General features: G+C 46.7%; 1 protein-coding gene across 1 annotated transcript in view; it reads right to left on the bottom strand.

The window, feature by feature from the left end:
* Nucleotides 1–347: 347 nt before the first annotated feature.
* The window catches only part of LOC135250247 (ephrin-B1-like), an 89,740-nt gene continuing 70,707 nt past the window's right edge, over nucleotides 348–19,380 (bottom strand). The window contains exons 3-5 of the mRNA XM_064326345.1: nucleotides 13,513–13,605; nucleotides 8,350–8,475; nucleotides 348–3,936 (exon numbers count right to left, since the gene is read on the bottom strand). Of these exons, the coding sequence (XP_064182415.1) occupies nucleotides 3,560–3,936; nucleotides 8,350–8,475; nucleotides 13,513–13,605 (596 nt within the window). The 3' untranslated portion in view covers nucleotides 348–3,559. The remainder of the gene's footprint in view (nucleotides 3,937–8,349; nucleotides 8,476–13,512; nucleotides 13,606–19,380) is intronic.

Raw genomic sequence — 19,380 nt, 5'->3', positions numbered from 1 at the left:
TCGAAGGTAAGGGGGGAGAAACTTGCCCCCCATTTGAAATAGTGGTATGAAAATAATAAAATGGCCGCTACCACCATGGCAGCCCTCTTTCTGTTTACGTTTCCAAGGCAACAAGTGTTCTAAGCTGGTTTTTCACTTCTAAGAGTTTTACTATGGTTTCACTCGTATCAAGAGAATCCCCTGTGCCACAAGTGTCTCAGTTTAATCAAACGCACAGAAAAATGGAATAAACATGTTTTTTTTCTCTCAAACTTTTCTTCCCATGTGCCCCCCATCCTCACAACAAAAGTTGTGTCACTGAAACCATGTAAATAACATTAAAAAAAGAAAGTAAACAAACAAAAATCTCATATGCTGTGAACTTTAATGTACAGTTCTGTTAAGATACCTGGCACTTTAGACAGCTCATGTGTGACGCTCGGCCTCAGAGATTTTTTTCCTTATCTTTATTTTTATTAACAAAAAAATCAAACAAGAAAATAATTAAAGTTTATACAAAATGCCTTTTTAAAAAGACAGCTATTTACAAAAAATTCTGCATTAAAAAAATCTAATTTTATATTTTTTTCATAAAAGGGGTTCTAATAAATTCAGCTTTTAAATTCATCTTTTTCCCCACATATTTACACCATTTCAATTGTTTTTTTGCTGGATTGTAATCAATGGGATGAACAACATACCACTCAAAAAAAAAAAAAAAAAAATGAAATGCATGTTGAATCACCTTTAAGCCACAGTATTCCATTACAAGTATTTCAGAATGCATTTTAGAGGGAGAAAACCCAAAACGTGCAGATTAAATCAAACTATGAATGACTTTAATCTAGGCCAGTGCAGTACATTTTCAGTTGAGTAATCTGCCTTTCACTGAATAATCTATTCCAGAGATTTCTAGAACAGTCTAGATGTGCTATAAACAGACCCTCCATTGTGGTAGCATACATACGGCCAATTGATACCATATTTTGAAAAAAATGATGGGTGAAGCCTTATAAGCAGATAAATGTAGGTCGACTGTCACTAGTCCAACAGGCAAACCAAACAGCAGATCCAAAGCGCTGTTTCTTTCCCACATTGCGAATACTGTTGATGTATCTTCAAGGTAAGCACTAGGTTTTCTCTTTGTTAATTGAATCTAACTTTTGAAAGTCTGTAAGTATGTAAATTGGTAGTGGCGTAGGTAATGGCAGGCTGCAATGGCTCAAACCCAGGGCACAGAAGGCCTCGTTCCAGGCTTACTTCATAGATTTGGTAAGCTGTGGGCAACATCTATAGTGAGAGCTACCACATTATTTGATTTCAAAAGCCAGACACTGACAGGAAAAGCAAAGATGGTTGCAATTTCTCAGCCATTACAAAGATGTGGCAGCTAGAGTGAAACAGTCAGTCTTTTAATCTTTCTATTTTTCCATAAACACAAGATGGTCAAATAAGGGCAAAAATAAAGAACAGCAAACTGGAAGGTCATGTTAAGAAGGCTGACATTGATAGAGGATTCTGGGGGGTCATGTGCGCTTCCTAAGATCAAACCTGAGGCGAAACAGACTCATGTTTACACAAGAAATTTGGATATTTTGGTAGTATAAAAGTTCTTCTTTTGAACAACCTCCTTGTAGTAAAGAAATGAATGGTCTGTATTTCATTTATATGATCTATGTAGTCCATAATAATAATAATAATAATGATAATAATAATAATAATAATAATAATAAAACTATTGAGATTAATAATAGTAGAGCAATACAGATTTGTTGCAGGGTGGATTATGAGTAACATATGTTTATTTCTTGACTCTGGATTTACAACTTGAAATTGTACTCTCATGACTGTTTAATGCATCAGGAATATGGTTTGACCATTATCTGTCATTTTTCTGACATCTATCACCAAGAACCTGCTGAGAACCGAGCTAAAGCAGGTCTGTGGAGTGTTTCACCTTCGCACGCTCTTCTCCTGAGTGTATTTTAGGGAGACACACCCAATAAAGAATGTTGCACAATTTTAAACCCCCCCCCCCCCCCCCCCAAACCCCCAAGCCCCTCCAGCTGTGTATGGGTCATGGCTGATCACTGACGCAGGCTTACTGAGGGTGGGGGGAGTGTGATTGCCCAGCTCAATACCTTCCAACATATCAATGAGAATCATTCCTAGCCAATCAGCTTCCATAGAACAGGGAGTAAATGAATGTCCAGCCGCCATAAACGATTCCCACTGCATCTTGTCCCGTTCCAGGTCGACCTGTCCTTCTATAGCTCAAACAAGGAAACGTGCCCAATAAATGTGCTAGTCTTTCCCCAGATAACACCCTAATTGCTTCCACACTGGTGTTGTTTTTGCAGGACAAATTTGATCTTGTTATTGTTTCTTGCCACCAGGAGGACCCCTGGGGTCGGCAGCGGTAGAGGTGTGGAATTGCGGATCGATTTCGGTGCAGGGACGCACGTGACCCCGCCCCGGGTTTTATTTACGTTTCAGTGGCTTTGGAGTTCGCCCCTCATAGCCCGCCATCGTTTGCTGTTTTAATTAATAACACCTGCCGGCTTTTCTGCGGGAAGCCATGCGAGCGCCTTGAGGCTCCTCAGATTTTAACCGGTCAAATTCCTGAGCGAGCGTGACCGAGAAAGCCACTCAAACGGCTGCGACTAGCGGCCAGCGGCGGCTCGAAATACCCGAAGCGTGGACGTGCTCTGCCTGCAGCCGTAAGGAAAATAACATTTGCGTTTGCGTGACGAGTGAAGACAGCCTGTCCTCTGTTTAGATACTTGTCTGCTTAAATACGTGACCTTCTACGTAACAAACCTCCACTGCTAACGAATGAGATGAAGTGAAAAATATACCATTATATTGTATACTGTAAACATGAGAAGAGGAGGAAAAAAAAGCAACAACAATCAATCAACCAACAATAAATGTCTTACAAGCAAAGAAACTATTTTGTGAAGAAGGGAACAAGGTAACTTGCAATGAGGAAGTAGAGTGGTGAACACAACGTGAAATAGTATGGTCTTCAGCTGTTTGTCATCGCATCGTCCCCGGTTACCTGAGCAATCTCCCAACAGGGTCACCTTGGCGACGGAGCCCTCACATCAGTCTGCTTAAGCGGGGGGGTCCTTGTTACTTTTCAAATACACCGCACCCCCCTTCATTGACGCACTGCATACACATACAGACACTGTCCTGCATCAAAAGACCTGACCAAAATAAGATGGCACCTTTTTCCTAAGAGTGATACAGAACAGAGAAACTGTGGAAAACAAGAGGGAGAGGACCTGTGCCTTGTGTCCAAAAAAACAAGTTCATGGGGGATAAAGGTGCTGGGAGGGGGAGGGGGGTGAAGCAAGAGGTTGACCTCCGGGTTGGTTTGTTGACAACCTCTGCTCTGTTTCCCCCACACTTTCTCTCTCGGTGTCTCTGTGTGTTAAACACTGAAAGCGTCCTCTCAAGCCACAAGGTCAAGGTAGTTAAAAAAAGGTAGGCCAGAATTCCTTTAAAAAAGCAAACGTCCAATAAGCTATCGACACACGCTCTCTCTCTCTCTCCTTCTCGGATTTCTTCTTCCTCACACTTTGTAGTAGATGTTGGCGGGGCTCTGAGGAGGCATCTCCTGCACGATGTAGACGGGGTGCCCGTAGTCCCCGCTCACCTTCTCGTAATGGGGGCAGTAGTTGTTCTCTGTAGTCCGTAGAGGGATGATGATGTCGCTGGGCTCCGACCCGGCGTTCCCCGAGCCCTTGGGGCTGGCCAGCGTGCTGAGCGTGAGCGCCGGGGCCCGGGGCTGGCTGTGCTTCCGAGCCCGCTTCCGGATCTTGATCAGCAGGATGATCAGGAGGATGATGATGATGATGAAGATGACGCAGCCCGCCCCGATGGCCGCGAACAAGGCCGCCTTGGAGCTGAAGATCCCCTCGCCGATGTCGGACCTGTCGTTGATGGATTCTGTTGCGGAGAGGGATACAAAAATAAATCAGTGCCGGATATGAAAAATAGCATCGGAAAATACATGGAGTACAGTATCCACAGACACAGTTCCAGCAGAGACCACTCTCTCTGAATTCCATATGGTTCATAAAGCAGACATAATACCATATACATACAACATAAATATACAACATAAATAATTTGTAAGTGCACATTACTGTATATACATACACGCATACACACACTGGGCTCTGTCTGTGAGTAGGATTAAAGCCTGATTACTTTACACCATGTGTTAGAGATTTCCAGACGCGGAAGGGAGGGGGTGTGCGGAGGAAGAGAAGGCAGCAGTCTCTCATTAGATGGAGAGGGCCCACAGACGAGCTCCAATTAGAGACGACAGGACGGTTTCCCTTGCAGTACCCCTGCCTCCCGCGCGACCGTGACAGACGCATCACTTCCTGTCCTGTGCCGTGCCGTCAAATTACGCGCTAACACTCCTCCTGAAAGTGACAGAAAGATGGCTTCCCCTCCCCGTCTCGCTCGAACCCCGAACAGAACCAGGGCTCCACAGTGCTCCCATTTTAGCAGCATTTGCTCCTGAAAACTTGTGTGTGCCAACTGGAAAAATGATTTAGGAGCACATCTACTAATTGGGAATGCATTATTGCGCTTCAAAATTTTTCAACTTTGGATCAAATGTGCTCCTTGGAAAATAAATGTTAGCGTAGAGCCCTGGGAACTAAATCAAGTTCACCCAAATCCAGGAATACGAAAAAAGCGAATATGGTGGGAAACTCCTGTGAAGCTTTGAAAGTGGGCTGATTTTATGCAGTCACCTGCGACTGAACTCTGGATGAAACTATAAAACTATGAACTGAATCCTTGTTCAGAGCCATGCCTTCCTCTCCCCCCGTCTTTATTTCCAACTTTTCTCCTTTATTAACCTTGCATCATAAGCCCACTAAATTATTGTCTTTGAAACGCATGTAGATTTTCTCACACTGGGAATTCTGCCTGCACAAATACCATTTGTACATACATAGAAAAACGTTATATATATTTTTCCCCTCTCTCAGCAGTTAATGCAGTTAGGCCACCTGCAGGTAAATGAGGAGCAGATTGCAATGGTGATATTGCAAATTAGCTTCCAAACACATGACCACGAGCGATTCTTTGTGTTCCTCTAACACTTTGACGCAGTTTCGGGTGTCAAATTACCCATTTATGCAAACGCTTTTGTTTTCTGCTGGTGCTGGACTCTCGGGGAATTTCCCCCCAAAAGAAAACTGGTTGTACGTGAGCTCTCTCTCATTTAAAATTGGTCACACTGGAGGATTTCAGTGAGTTTTCATTGCACTGGAAAGGGTAGATGAGGACTTAAAACATACTGCATGAACCAAGCTTTTGTCAGTTAGACTAGAAAGGGTGTGTTTCAAAATTAATCACCTATAAGATCCCCTTCAGTGACACTTCAGTGACAGAGGAACCTCATATAAGGGGAGGAGCCACTGATCCACAAGAACCAATCAAAAATTATTAGTAGAACATCGGCTGAGGGAGTAGTTTGGATATGCAGACAGCCAAATGATACGTCAATTCATTGTCCGCTAGATCGGGGTGTCTAATAATGTACAAAAATTAAAAACATAAAAATTTGTGAAAAGTGTTCTACTTAGTTATGAATTTCCATGTGAACTTTTATACCATTTTGATGTTGAGCACAACACTACCACATGAAGCTCTGTCACACAGAACACTGCATTTTGCTAATGCTGCAAGCTGAGCTCGAACAAAAAATAATGTAACCTAATTTAAATTTTAAAAATTGGCCTCCATTAGGAGCCCACTAGGTACACTGGCTGAATTCCCCTGAATCATCATTCCTTGTTGAACTAGATTAATATAATAAATTATTTTGTGATATTTTGTTAAGTATTCTGGGTCTGACCGTCTGCCCAGAGTGCAGTCCTACATGTCAGTGCTGGATGAAGTCAGTTCCCTTCCCCGGAGAGGGCTGTAGACGCCAATGCAATTTTCTTTATTTCCTTATTATAATTGTTATGAATGCAGGCATTCCGCAGCTGTGAAAGTTGTTTACAGCGATCTGCCTTGGCTCGCCCCTGCTCCAGCGGCCTCGGTGCTTTTCCCCGTGATTTGTGGATCCGGTCGACCGCGGCTCCCATTAAACACGCGTCTCACCTCTCCGATCCGATCACTCAATCGCTAACCGCCGTAGCGCTGCGGCGGGAAGGAAACGGCCGGGGCTCCGCGCTCGGAACGCGGGGCCCCGTCACGCCTCGGACGCGCTCGCCGTCCCTCCCGACTTCCCACAATGCACCATGACTCGCTTTTCCCCCTCCCCCCTTAAATTCCCCAAGCGAGTAAATGGTAGTCTTTAATAAAAAAAGAAAATGTCACTTAGATGGAGCTGGAGTCATTTTGAGATGTTTCTTGCGTGTGTTTGACTGAGCTTCCTGGCTGGCTACACTGGCTTTTGTGTGGCTTCGTGCTGCTGTGAAGGTGTAGACCGGCTGCAGACAGCCATGATCGAATGCACACTTTTATTGCATTCCTCTCTGCTCCGGGGCACGGTGAGGGAGGGGGGGTGGAGTTGTCGGGCTCATTCTGCCTTGCAGGTTGTTATGGGAGCTTGTCTGGATTTTTGTGTCCTTAGGAACATGATGTTAATGATAGCATTAAGGGCTTAAACTGGTGGCCTTTAAAAGGCCTTCAGATTTAACATAGCAGGCCTACGGCACTGTGTCTGTGTTAGTTAGGGGAAGGGAGTAAGGGCAGAAAGGGAGGGGCTAATTGGCTATGGGCCGTAGTATGGATGGAGAGGGAGGGGCCTATTGGCTATGGGTAGTAGTATAGATGGAGAGGGACAGACCTATTGGCTATGGGCCACAGTATGGACAAGAAGGAGGTGCTTATTGGCTATGGACAGTAGTATGGATGAGAGGATGGGGCTTATTGGCTATAGACAGTAGTATGGATGAGAGGGAGGAGCTTATTGGCTATGGACAGTAGTATGGATGCAGAGAGAGGGCTGTGGGAGAAGTCTACTCCATTTGTAGAGAAGAGAAAGTCCTTTTAGGCACATCTGATCTTGATTTGTCTCTCAGTAGGCCAAAATCTCAGAGGGGGGGGGGGGGACTCAATATTTGTGAGCTTAGATTTTTCTTTACTTGGCTCAGTAAAAAGAAAGAAAAAATTACAGTGTAGCTTTAGTGAGCCACATCTCAGCTTCCCCCCACAAAAAAACAAAACAGAAATGAACACGTCTACCATGCAGATTTCAGAGAGCCCCCCTGGACTGCTTCGAGCTCGACGAGGGATTCTAACAGCCTCTCAAAATCTTATCCGCCACTCTATCGCCGTGCCACAGCCACGCTTTTAATTTTTCATTATCACACTTGAGTTGCATGTCTATCTGCACAAGCGCTCCGCATAATTAAAAACTAGGGCAGACCAAGTATCCCCCGACCAGATAATAAGGAGAAGTTTTTGAAAAAAAAAAAACAAAAAAAAAAAAGCGAGGGAAAATGGGGAGGGTAAGAGGCGAGGAGAAAGAGCAGGGGGGGAGAGAAAGAAGTAAACTATTTAATGATTATTTGCTTCAAGTGCTTATTACAATCACATCGGAGCAATTTGGGACTGCATTGATGTGCGTAATGGACTCAGTCATAAATACAGCCACAGAGGGAAAATTAAAGCCTGGATTGAAGTGCGGATCAAGTCTGAAAAATCAGATAATTAAAAAAAGGAATCACTCGGATTCAGATGAGTCATTTTGTTATTAAAGATAGCCGAGGCATCAGTGCTATTGTTTCTTTTTTCTTTTCCAAGAATGATTTCTTTTTTCCCCTCTGCATTAAAAAAACTACCCAAGTAAGTACAGGGGGAAAAAAAGTGAATTAAATTTCAAAGACCACCTCCTGGTCCTAATTTTGAATGTTTCCCTTCAGCATGAAAAATTTATGTTGCCCGTATGATCTGCATAAATGCATTCATCACAATCTTACAGTACCTGGTTACTTACTGTGTGTGTGTACAGTATGTGTGTGTGTGTGTGTGTGTGCGCGCGCATGCATGACTGTGTGTGTTTGTGTATGTGTGCGTGTGTACATGTGTATATGTGTGTGCATGCGTGTGTGTGTGTGTGTGTGTGTTTGTGTGCTTGTGCATGTGTGTACATCTGTACGTGTGTGTGTGTGTGCGTGCTCAAGTTTGTAAGTCTGCTTGTGTGCATGTGTGTGTGTGTGCGCGTACGTGCATGTGTGCCTATGTGAGCCCAGACATCATAGTGTGACACACTGGTTATGAATCACCCCCTCTCGCCGCTATTTCAGCTGAAGCAGCTGTTCCCCCAAACCCCAGCAAACTGGGCCAAAGCCAGGAAACTGGGGCGTGTCCAGGTGCACTCACCTGTGTTCCCTGGCTCCACAGGCCCCTCTTTCTTGGCAGGGCTGGTGGTGGGGGCTTTCACAGACTCGTCCTTCCCGTTTCCTGGATCCTCTGTAACCACTGGATCGTGAACCACTGCATTTGGGTCTGAACCAGCATAAAATGCCAGACAAAAAAAGGACAGCAGAAGATACCTGGTTAGCATACGGCACGCAAACATTCAGCTGTTATCCCTGTAGCCATTAGCCCTGGTAATGCTACTAATTAGCAAATCGCTAGTGTCTTAATTGTCTTCTTCACTGACAATTTTATCCACAGGTACTAGGCTGCCAGGCTGGGAAGAGTATTTTTTTCAAACCCAATATTTAGACACCTTTATGAATTTCATAAAATTAAAAATGAGACATTACCTTAGTAAAATGTACAGGAGAGAAGAAAAAAAAAGTCTTGCAAGCTTGAATGCCATTTCACAAAAGCTTTAACGAAGAGCATAAGAAATAGTTACGGCTACTTGTCACTGCCACTAAAACTCCCTGATTGTTACAACGTTAAAATATTTTACGGCGCATCTCTAGGGTGCTGTATACTGAGTCGAGAGCAACACTTACAGACATTGGCTAATAAGAGAAACCGACTCTTGGAAAATGGTCATTAGTGCAGGTATGTTTCACCATTTACTCTCTCGACTGGGGACTCCAGGATCCCAAAGGAAATGAATTTAATTTGTCATAAAAAAGGGAAGCCATATTGAATAAAGTGCTGACTGCACACCTCTCCAGGCGTTTACATTCCAAGCATGACATTTAAGAGCATACACTATAATCTTTAATTCAGCCCCTTTTTCGCCAAACTAATGTCAGTTCTGTGAAAGATTTAGCAGCATCTTGGGGTTTATGGTTAAGGGAATCGCAGCAGCAATTTTTTTCACGACGGCCATTTTCTGCTGGCGGCCATTCCGTGTTATCACACACATGCCCCCATCTGGATACTTTGGTTTCATTTACCCTGCAAAGTCTTCAAAATTGCAGTCCAGAAGCCGTGAGCAGAAACAACCTTCTCTCTCTCTCTCTCTCTTAGTGGAATAAAGAAAGATTCAATTCGCATATCTAAGTAAGAAGAAATTCCTATTTTTTCTTCTGCTTTGCACAAATATTGTATTACTTTGCAACTTTATTATAAAAAAGTGAGACCAATGTAAAAAGTAGCGATTCCTCATGTACTGTAAGTGGGATGGTTGAACTGGACTCTCTCCATAGTATCAGTATGAAGCCAGTCAGCCAGAGAGATGTAGTAACCCATGATTTATGTGCGCTGTGGGTTCTGGGCTGAAACCGGAGCGTATTTTTGTGCTCCGTCAGGAGGAACAAGCTACGCGCCGGGGAGACGACACACTCCAGTGTGTCCTCGCGCTGCTAAATAAGCCGTCCTTTCCGTGCCGATAATCCGCGACGTTTGGCCGCCTCTCACGCCTAGCGGCTTTATTAGCGCACATCTGCGCTTCGCCCGGACGCAAAGCGCAGGACGTTCTGGGAGAACGGGCGAGAAAACTGCCACCGCTTCCAACGGATATAAGCTCCATTCCACTCGCGGAATGCACAAATACACAGACCACAGACTGCTTCTCCCTTTGTGATTAGAGTATGAAGAATCTGTGATTATTATGTGTAATTATAGGCGTTCAAACAAAATAAAAAATGAGTCCACAACCAACATAGTAGTTGATTTCCCTAGTAATAAAAATGCACATTTTGCATTTTTGAAAAAAAAAATCAATTTCTATAGTTGTCTTTTGCATTTAGCTTTGACCTCTGTCCAAGACGTCCTTCTGTCTCCCTTTTTGCCATGGTTCTGATGGCCATGCACACAGGGAAAAGAAAAGAAAATGTAACCGATTTCACACACTGTTACCATGTAGCCTCCACTGTAAATAGCTTTGTTTTCGTGTTTGGGCAGCGGCTCAATCCTTAATGAACTAGATTAGACAAAAATGGTGGCAAAATCAAAGCCTGCCAAATGGCTGGATGTTTATTGGCTTTCCATCACACAGGTAACCACAGGGACGTGGGTAATCTTTCGACTGTGGCTGGATATCCGTTTTAAAATGCAGTTTCCTGTTTTTGAAAATAGTCCCTATAAAAACACACATGTTTACTTGCCTTATATAAATATGTCGGGGTGGAAGTTTAACAGCTCGACGGTTTGTTTCATGACCGGGTGCGCCACTGAACTAAAATGTCTTCTGGCATTTTACTACCGTACCACTTCCCCAGGACATTTCTTGGAAATTCACACCCTGATGTTTTTTATACAGATATATAATATTTCTGCTCATTTAGTGGAAAGCCCATAATATTGATGTATGAGATTGTTGCCTGTGATAAAAAAACGAATGGTGATAGAGTCAGCGTTTCGGCTGTAACTCAGCGATTCCTGTTTGACTGCATGGCCCGCCAGCATAGTAGCCCAACAGTAAGTCAACACTGAGGGTTGTCCGATCGCTTGGCTTGCCTGTCAGTGCGGTGCATACGTTAACTCTGATTTTGATAGGCCTGCCAGAACAATCAATGTCTGATGTCCACTGGGGCTCAGTTAAGAACAACCTTGTTTCCCTTCCGGTTCTCTCTGTCTCCAATGCGCAGGGCTAATTATCTTCGAGGACATCTTGTTTCCTTTTTTGTTACCGGGTTTATCTTTCCTTGATAAATGTGGGAGGAACAAATTCCGCCTTTTACAGATCCAGTGTGAAATATGTCTGCGGCTTAATGAGGCCCCTACTCTGCCAGATTTCTGGGCCGTCTCACAAAATACGTCTGCCCTCCCGGCGGCAGGAGGAATCGTTTAAAAAACAGTTAATTTTCTCCTCTCCGCCGTCTCCGCGTCCTGTGCAATGCATCACGGTCGCCATGGAAAGCGAAAAGGGGGCTCGCGTTCTTCGCCGGGATACCTCAACGTCTCCCCAAAAGGGTGCGCAGCGGGGCGTTTCCCAGCGAGCCGCGCGTCGCCGGAGCCGAGGGCCCGTGAGAACGGGCCGCATTCCGCGGCTGAGATACGGAGCCCGCTCACAGCCGTGGCAGAATGGGGTTAAAGCGATCATACATTCACTTTTTTCCCATTGTTTTTCATTATTCATGCAGTTAATGGGGCCAAATGGCTTGTATCCCCCGCCCCCTCCCCCCCTCCCCCCACCACCACCACTCCACCACCCAAGAGGGGGGAGAAAGAAAAAAAAAACCTCACTCCAGCAACTGAAAGGGAAAAGGCTACTCTGGGGGGAGAGAGTTAAGGGGGGACAGTAAATTACAGTTAGTGTGATTTGAGGCAGTCGGATAGTTTTTGCTCTTTATGGGTTTTGGTGGTTTTTTCCAGCTATCTGGCCCCCGTCTGGACCTGAGGACGGCAGCGGGAGCTGGAGCGATGGTCGCCCTCCTCTCACGCAGCAGAGAGACCGCAGAAGGTTATCGGCTCGGATCAGACCACCCTACACTGCGGTCAGCGGCAGGGCCTGTGACTGCGCTCTGTGGTCAGCGGCGCGTGTCAGTATCCCTCCAAGGCTCGGCCAGCTCCCCTTCCTGTTTCCCTTGCCCTGGGTTGGCTTGCCGTGTATCTGGGAGAGGACCTCGGAGGATGTGGAAGTCCATATGAGCAAAGCGCTGAGGGGGGTGGGGGGGGGCAGGACACGTGCGGAGAAATGATGTCCCCCCCCCCCGCTCCTCCTGACCTCGCCCTACTCCTTCTGCTCCTCCTGACCTCCAATCAGCTCCCTGAAGCAGAGGACACAGCCGTTCTGCTTTTGTTTCTGATCCTGTCTGGGAGGAGGAGTAGACCGGCAGCCGCGGATGGCGTAAGCACAGGGACCGGCGTGCACTCTGAACACCTGAGAAACGAGCAGAGCCGCTGCGGTCCGTATGGAAGAGGGCACGGAACGCCAGCGCGGATCAGACAGCAGCCATCACCGCGCGCATCACGTCCTGACCCACTTTACGCCCAGCGCTGACACCTCCCCCTCCCCCGCCCCACCGGGGACCGCTGGGTAATCAGAGACCCAGTTCCAAAGGCGGCGTCGGAGCCCGTGCCGACTGCCAGGTGGCAGGGGCGTGACGGAGGCCCCTATCAGGCAACCGGGACAGTCCGGAGGCGCCCCTGCACGCACCAACTCCCAGAAACAACAGGCCCACCTCCCAGAGTGCAACAAGTGAATCTGGCTGCCCACATTTTAACAGCTCTGGGAAACAAAAACCCAATATGTATACAGTGGACAAGAAAATGGCACATAACATGAAAAAGGCAAATGCGGCCTCCAAAACCTTGTTTTAAATGTACGGAGAGATTATATAAAAATAATAAATCTCTTTTTGAAAATAAGAGCTCTTTTTTTCTCATCCGACAGATTGTAAATAGAATTCTTCCAAAAACAAAGCTAAAGATTAAAAAGCGAGTTTTTATATGAAATGAAGTCATTGGGCTACCTTCCACCATCAGTAAGGGGAGATGGGGGGGTGGAGTATGCACTGTGAATTCCAGACCCTTGGGTGACTACTTTAGGAACAATAGCTTGTGAAGTCCATGGCTTTCAGTCCACAAAGCTCACATTATCAGCCAGGCGTTCACACACTCCGGAGAGCTCCCATTACGGTGCACACCATTTCAGCGTCCCTCCTGGTTCAGATGAAGACCTCAGCGTGCGATTGGACACTCATTGGACACAGATGTTATCACGCGGTTCAGAGCCAAGGTCTTCGCGCTTTGCCGCGGCCCACAGTAAATCAAAAAGACCCACGCAAAGTCTAAAATGAAAACTGGTTTCGCAAATATCAAGTGGGCCTATCATCCTAAGATTTTCGGTGTCATACATGCACAATTCTGAATTTGTATTTTCAAATAAATATATGTTATTAAGTTATTGTTTGCAGTCGTTGTATGGTACAGTACGTGATATATTAATTTAGGGACAGCTATTTTTAAATACCACCCTATGGATTCTATGCATAGTTATATCTGATAAAAATCTCACCAAAAGAATATGTATCTAGCGATTCATACTTTGCAATAATAATAATAACAATAATCAGCAACAACTATACACTCTCAATGGCTGACTAGATGGAGTTAACTGTTATTACTCCTTCCTTAACAATTAGTGAACATGCTGTGAATCAATGACTGCTAATTAAAACTGTACGTTACCCTGTCCAACTTTCATGATGATTTTCATGGTGAGGGTGTTGCAGACTCCGCCCTCTCGGTTCTCCAGCCCCTCTAGGGTCCCATTGGATGTAGCTGCAGAAGACAAGTCACATGACCCAGAGTTAGAGAAACGCACACAAATCCGCATTGCTTCCAGCTTCCAACAATTTTTATCAAAAAAAAGAAAAAAAGACAATTGAAAATGTACAAGGGAAAGCTTGAACTGATATGATGTGTCAGAAAAGTGGGGTTCACAAGCTAAAGACCTAAAAATATGGACCGCAATATGTTGCTTGTTTATGCGCAGCTGAAGCAGTGGCATTAACAAGGTTTCGAGGACACCGCTAAGTAACGACAAAGCGAACGAGGGAATTTCCTGCAGTTCGTAATGAAAAAAAAAGAGTCAAGCTGAACCAAAAATGATTTCAACCATTCGCTGCGTTATGCTCAAGAGAAAACCGTATCGCTGGATCAGACGAGTCAGCGATAAACAGCTCATTACCGCCGCGCCCATTATAGGGGTTCCTGAAGCATCGGATGGGAAGCTGGGGCGCCTCCATCTCGCAGGTACGAGGGGCTCCCCGGGGGCCCGCGTGTTTACGCTCACGCGTGCACAGGCAGCGCGCAAAGCAGCAATCAGGGCTGATAAAAGCGCGCGGAGCCTCCTCGCGGGGGCCGCACGCAGGTATCGACTCTGATCGTGATCTCATCCCCGGGGGGGCGTGCCCTCCCCCCCCCAGCTGCTGTAATTATGATTCAGGCCAGAGCGACAGCCCTGCTCCTAGCTCTGTGTTAGCGTGAAGCTCTCTCTATCTCTTTCTCTCTCTATCTAGCTCTCTCTCAGGCTCTCTCTTTCTCTCTCTCTTTGTTTCTCTCAGGCTCTCTCTCTCTCTCTCTCTCTCTCTGTCTCTCTCAGCCTCACTCTCCTCCATCTGCGACAAGCTTAAACACTTAAACTACGGTTTTTTTTTTGGTCTTCCTTTCGCTGAGTGAATTTTACTGAGCATTCTGCAAGGTGAGTCATGCCAGCAGCAATTATAGCAAGCTGCAAATGCCTGTAGCTTAGCGCTGCTCCGTCTGTACGGTCTGTAATTAGTGACTGGGTGGCACAGCAGGCTAAAACCCTTACTTTACAGAGACGCCCCCCCACACACCCACCCAGACCCCTTCCCTCTCACAACTCAAAGCTCAATGTAATGGACAATGTCTCTCAATTGGGAGTCTGTTCGAAGTGGGCTGGGGGGGCCCGGGGGGGTTGGGGGTCTTGGCAAGATCTCAGTAATACCCCCAGGCCCAAACACAAGGAGCACCCACAACCCCACCCTCCCCGTCAGCCTGAAATTTGCTGTGCTCCATTATTGTGAACCTCCCCCCCATGTTGAATATTTTCACCTTCAATCCCCTCATTTTCCCAGCCTTGTCCACCATTCATTGCCTCGCATCCATCCCTCTCTTAAAACCACCCCAAAACCCCATTCCAAAAAAATAAGAAAACACCCCTTACCCTGCCCCGCCCCTCTCCCTCTCCCTCCACTCGAGCTCCGTCTGCCTTATTAACTTGTCCAGATTCCATCCCCAATTAAAGTGTCGTGACAGAGAAGCCATTTAGAAAAGTGGTCAGCTAATTAGATCCCACTCCAGGAGAATCAAAGCCCTCTCTTTGTGGCTCTCACACAATAGCTCAGGGAGATGAGAACCGGGAGAGCCGGGTATCGCCACAGACAAGTGGCCACAATCCCCCCGCCGCCTCGGCCCCGGGAGAAAGGAACGCTCGTTAACCTCGTGTTTCTTTTTCTTCCCTTGACCCCCCTCTACCCCCCCGGCCGCCCCCAAGCCTTGCCTCCGATAAATCCACCCGCCTCCCCCCCCACCACCCCCGACACACAGACACCACCACCGCCGCCGCCGCCAACAAGCTCCCAGCATTCCTCTTTCTTAGGTTTTCATTTAATGAACCTTTCAAGAGTGGGATTATACAAAACAGGGGCTTTGAAGATCAAGTGCATTTTCGACGTGTTCTTTCATAGCTCCCGCTAATAGGAGACATGTCACGCTCCGAGTTTCTGAGTTCAGGCATCTTTTGCTTTATCTGCTTCTTATGCGCGATGCTATTTCTGCATCATTTTCAATAGCCGCCTTTTCACCACCTAAAACACTCTCAGTCGAGACACAGAGGGAGCGCGGCGATATATACTGCATGATAATATCGCTGTTTTTTTAAATAAAAAAAATCACTACTTTAAGAGAACGAAGTATAGGGTCTCGGCATTTATACAAATGGAAGGTGAATGGCAGCTCCTGTAACTATGGAAATGGACATTCTGGAACCCTTCCACGTTCGCCTCACTCTCTCTGCACAGGGTTCTCAGTTCTCTAAACAATGTGGTTAAATACGGTGGCTACAATGCAAAAAGGACTACGCGGTGAAACCAGCCAATGTTGTGAATCAGCGGAGTTCACTCTTGCCCCTGGAGAGCCCCCGGGCGTAAAGCTTTGCGTTGTTACTCAGCACTTAATTGGTCAATTTAAGCAGCTGATTACACAACTTAACTCACCTCTTGTGGTTTCTTTGGTCAGAACTGGTTGCTGATTTTACAGCGAAGACAAAAACCGCGCTTTGACCAAGAGGGCTAGGCCAGGGTTTATTTTTGTTTCATTTATACACTCAAACTCAGTGCCGGTGTCAGCACTTGCTTGTGTTACTTAAAATTGAAATCAAAGGGCACCACACCATATCATAGCTTCCCTGATGTTTACATCCATGACATCAAAATGATCCAATAATTTTTTTTTTTAAGTCATCAGGAAACTAGTCACAACTACATTGATACAGCACACCCACAGCGCAGTTTAGGGTTAGTAGTGTCTTTTAGATGGAAGACCATGTTGCACGTTATTGGGCTAATTTTACAGTTCAGGGACAGTAAATACAAAAAAAAAAAAACACCTCTAGTTTTTCTGGTGAGCCAGGCTGCCAGGTGCCAAGAGGGATTTTTAGGATTCTCCATGGATGAACCTGAATTTCATCACATCGCACTAGACCTGCACATTAACATGGGAGGATACGCCTCAAAAAACCTTCAGACCTTCAACCGCCGGTGGTCACGAAGGGGAAAACCGGGGAGCCCAGCGTCAGGTAAACGGACGCAAGCAGCGACGCCGACCCGACGCGGAAAAACCCGCTGCTTGGCGCTCGGGGCTCAGGATTCCGGCCCGGTCCCGTCCACAGCCTCAGATTTACGGCTTAAAATCAGCAAACGTGCATTAATGAGAGAGGGAGTAAGAGAGAGAGAGAGAGTGAGAGAGAGAGACAGTGAAAGCAGTAAACAGCACAATGATTCATGATGAAGGAAATGAAGCAGTGGGGTAAAAAAATAAAACATAAAAAAATCACCTGGGTGACCTAATTTTCGCAGACAGGGGGGGAATAAATATAGAACGGGCCGGGACGAGCGAGCGGCGTACCCACACGCCTGCTCCAGCCTGCCAGCCGCCTCTATTCCCAAAGGCCTGTGCCTCCTCCCCCCCCCCCCGCCCCAACGGCCAACTTCACCCACTCCCCCTCCACAGCTCGGGAGGAGAACCCGAGAGGGGGGGGGGCTGAGACGGAAGCCAAAGTGACATCTCGCTTTCCGCGGGGTCCGACAGAGCGGAGGAAGAAACTCCTTTTTTTTAAATTCATGGATGGCGTCCGGCTGCTGGTGCCTCCCCGGCAACGCGCGTAGCGAACCCGCTAACCCCACGGTTCCGCCTCATTCCACATGTAGAACCGCACACCTGCTTCTCACTATTACGTTTTCCACCTTTTTTTATTCAGCGCTGAATCTACACTTACTGGGAAACAAACATGCAGAATGATATTTTATTTTTATTATTATTATTATTACTATTATTATTATTTATTTTTTTTTAGTAGTCAGAAGGACAGCAAAAATGTAGAGGGGTGAACGGAGGGGGAGGAAGAAACGAGGAAAGAAGGAAATCAATAGCTAGCAGCAATTACCCACTGAGCCCGTCATGTCGTATTTGTCGTTTTCCAAATGGCTCTTTAATGGTCTATTAGCAGATGGGTGGGTGGTGTCGAGAAGGGGGGGTGGGGGTGTGGCCTTCCCCCTAAATGATGTCATCACTATTAAGAGGCAATGGGTCTGGGAAAGGTGCCAAGACATCCCCATCCCCCCCACCCCCTCAAAACTCAACCATATTGTGATGCACAAAGCGAGGAAGCCACAGATCTTCCCAGCAGTAAGGCTAGTGGAGATGATGACTCTATTGATTCAGAAGCCCCGACGCCCCCGCCCCCCACCGCCCCCAGAAACGCAGCGATGGGATTCTCTCGCTTCTCACACCCGCCGCTGTCGCTGCCGGGTAGAGGCCGGCGCCATCTTTCTCTCCCGTCCGCCTAAACACAGCAGTAATTATGTGGGAGGAAGACGCTGGAGAAAAAAAGAGCTGGTAATCCTGTAAAGTGTGTCTAAAATGCGGTTTTATCTCGTCTCCGAGCGTGTGGTGCTCCTCCTCGCCCAGGGAGTCGCGCTCCGCTCTGCTCCGCTCGCTCGCTCGCCCGCCCGCTCGCCGCGTGTTATCCATATTACTCAGCGGGGGGGCGGGGGGCGGGGGGCGGGGGGCGGGAGGAAGGCCAGAGCTGCGTAACATGTTTCCATCGGAACCATCTGGGATCTGAACCCGCAATCTCCCCATTTTGAGTCCATCCCCCGTGCTATCTCATTTTTCCGGAAGGGGGGGGGGGGGGGTTCGAACCCCGCATCCCCTGAAGCTCGTTTTTAAAATCAGGAGGCATCTCAGGAGACTGGGTGTGAGAGAGGTCCTGATATAGGGCTGGTAGAGCCCCATGCCTTCTTGCCTGCCTGTGACCAAACAAGAAGAGCAGAGACTGGGTTCCTTAGACCGTGGGTGCATGCGTGCACGTTGCATTGCATTTACGTCATGGCATTTAGCAGATGCTCTTTTCCGGAGGGAATTTTCTTTTTCTTTTTCTACCATATGCTGAGTGAGGGAAGAACCTTTCTTGACACTGATGATGGCTTGAGTGCTAAAATGGCCGTCTTTCTCCTGCTTAAGTGAATTAATAAGGAGTATTTGATGATGTAAAACATTTTCTTTTGCATGTGAGATCTATGCCAGGTTTTATTTTAGGGTCTGTTGTTGCCAACATTTTTTAAATGCCAACTATACTGTTGAGTGCAGAGGATTTCTGCTCTTTCCGGGCTGTTTAAATTAAATTTAAGCATTTACCATTTGGATAGACTTATCCAGGGGAACTTACACAACATTTTTTTAAATATGCGATTCATTTATAAGGCTGAATATTTACTGAAGGTTAAGGTTTCACCATTGCTCAAGGGTAAAATGGCAGTTTTCGATTACCAGTGTCCCAACTGGTATTCGAATCCGCGACCTCAGACGTCCCAGTTCCTTCCCAGTTCCCTAAACGTTGCTCCCAGCCGTTACCCCGGCAACACCCAACGCTCGTGGCGTTCCGCCCCAGTAGCCGCACGGCCCAAACCGGGAGGCTGTGGTCTCAGCCGGCTCCCGAGGTCCTGCAGGCACACGTGCAAACGCTCTCTTCCAATCTGTTTCCCCCGGCAACATCCACGCCATTTACGCGGTCGAATCCCACCCCAATAAAGAAAAATAAAAGGTGTTAAATATCAGGGCAAGGCTGCGTTTACAGGCCTTGGCGAGAGCTGCGAGTTAAAAAGCGCCTTTCGGCGGGCGATGCGGTCTGAGGGTGACGTGCGCTGCTCGCAGCTGGGAGGAAAACGGCCAGGAACAGCCCTGTGGGAACTGCAATCGCCCCAAAAAAACTTGGACTCTTCATCTCTATGTTTGGTGCTGCTCTCAAAA

Source organism: Anguilla rostrata, chromosome 3 (genome assembly GCF_018555375.3).
Source record: "Anguilla rostrata isolate EN2019 chromosome 3, ASM1855537v3, whole genome shotgun sequence".
In the NCBI taxonomy this organism is placed as follows: domain Eukaryota; kingdom Metazoa; phylum Chordata; class Actinopteri; order Anguilliformes; family Anguillidae; genus Anguilla; species Anguilla rostrata.
The sequence above is the reverse complement of the archived record's forward strand: the minus strand, read 5'-3'. Positions and strand labels throughout refer to the sequence as shown.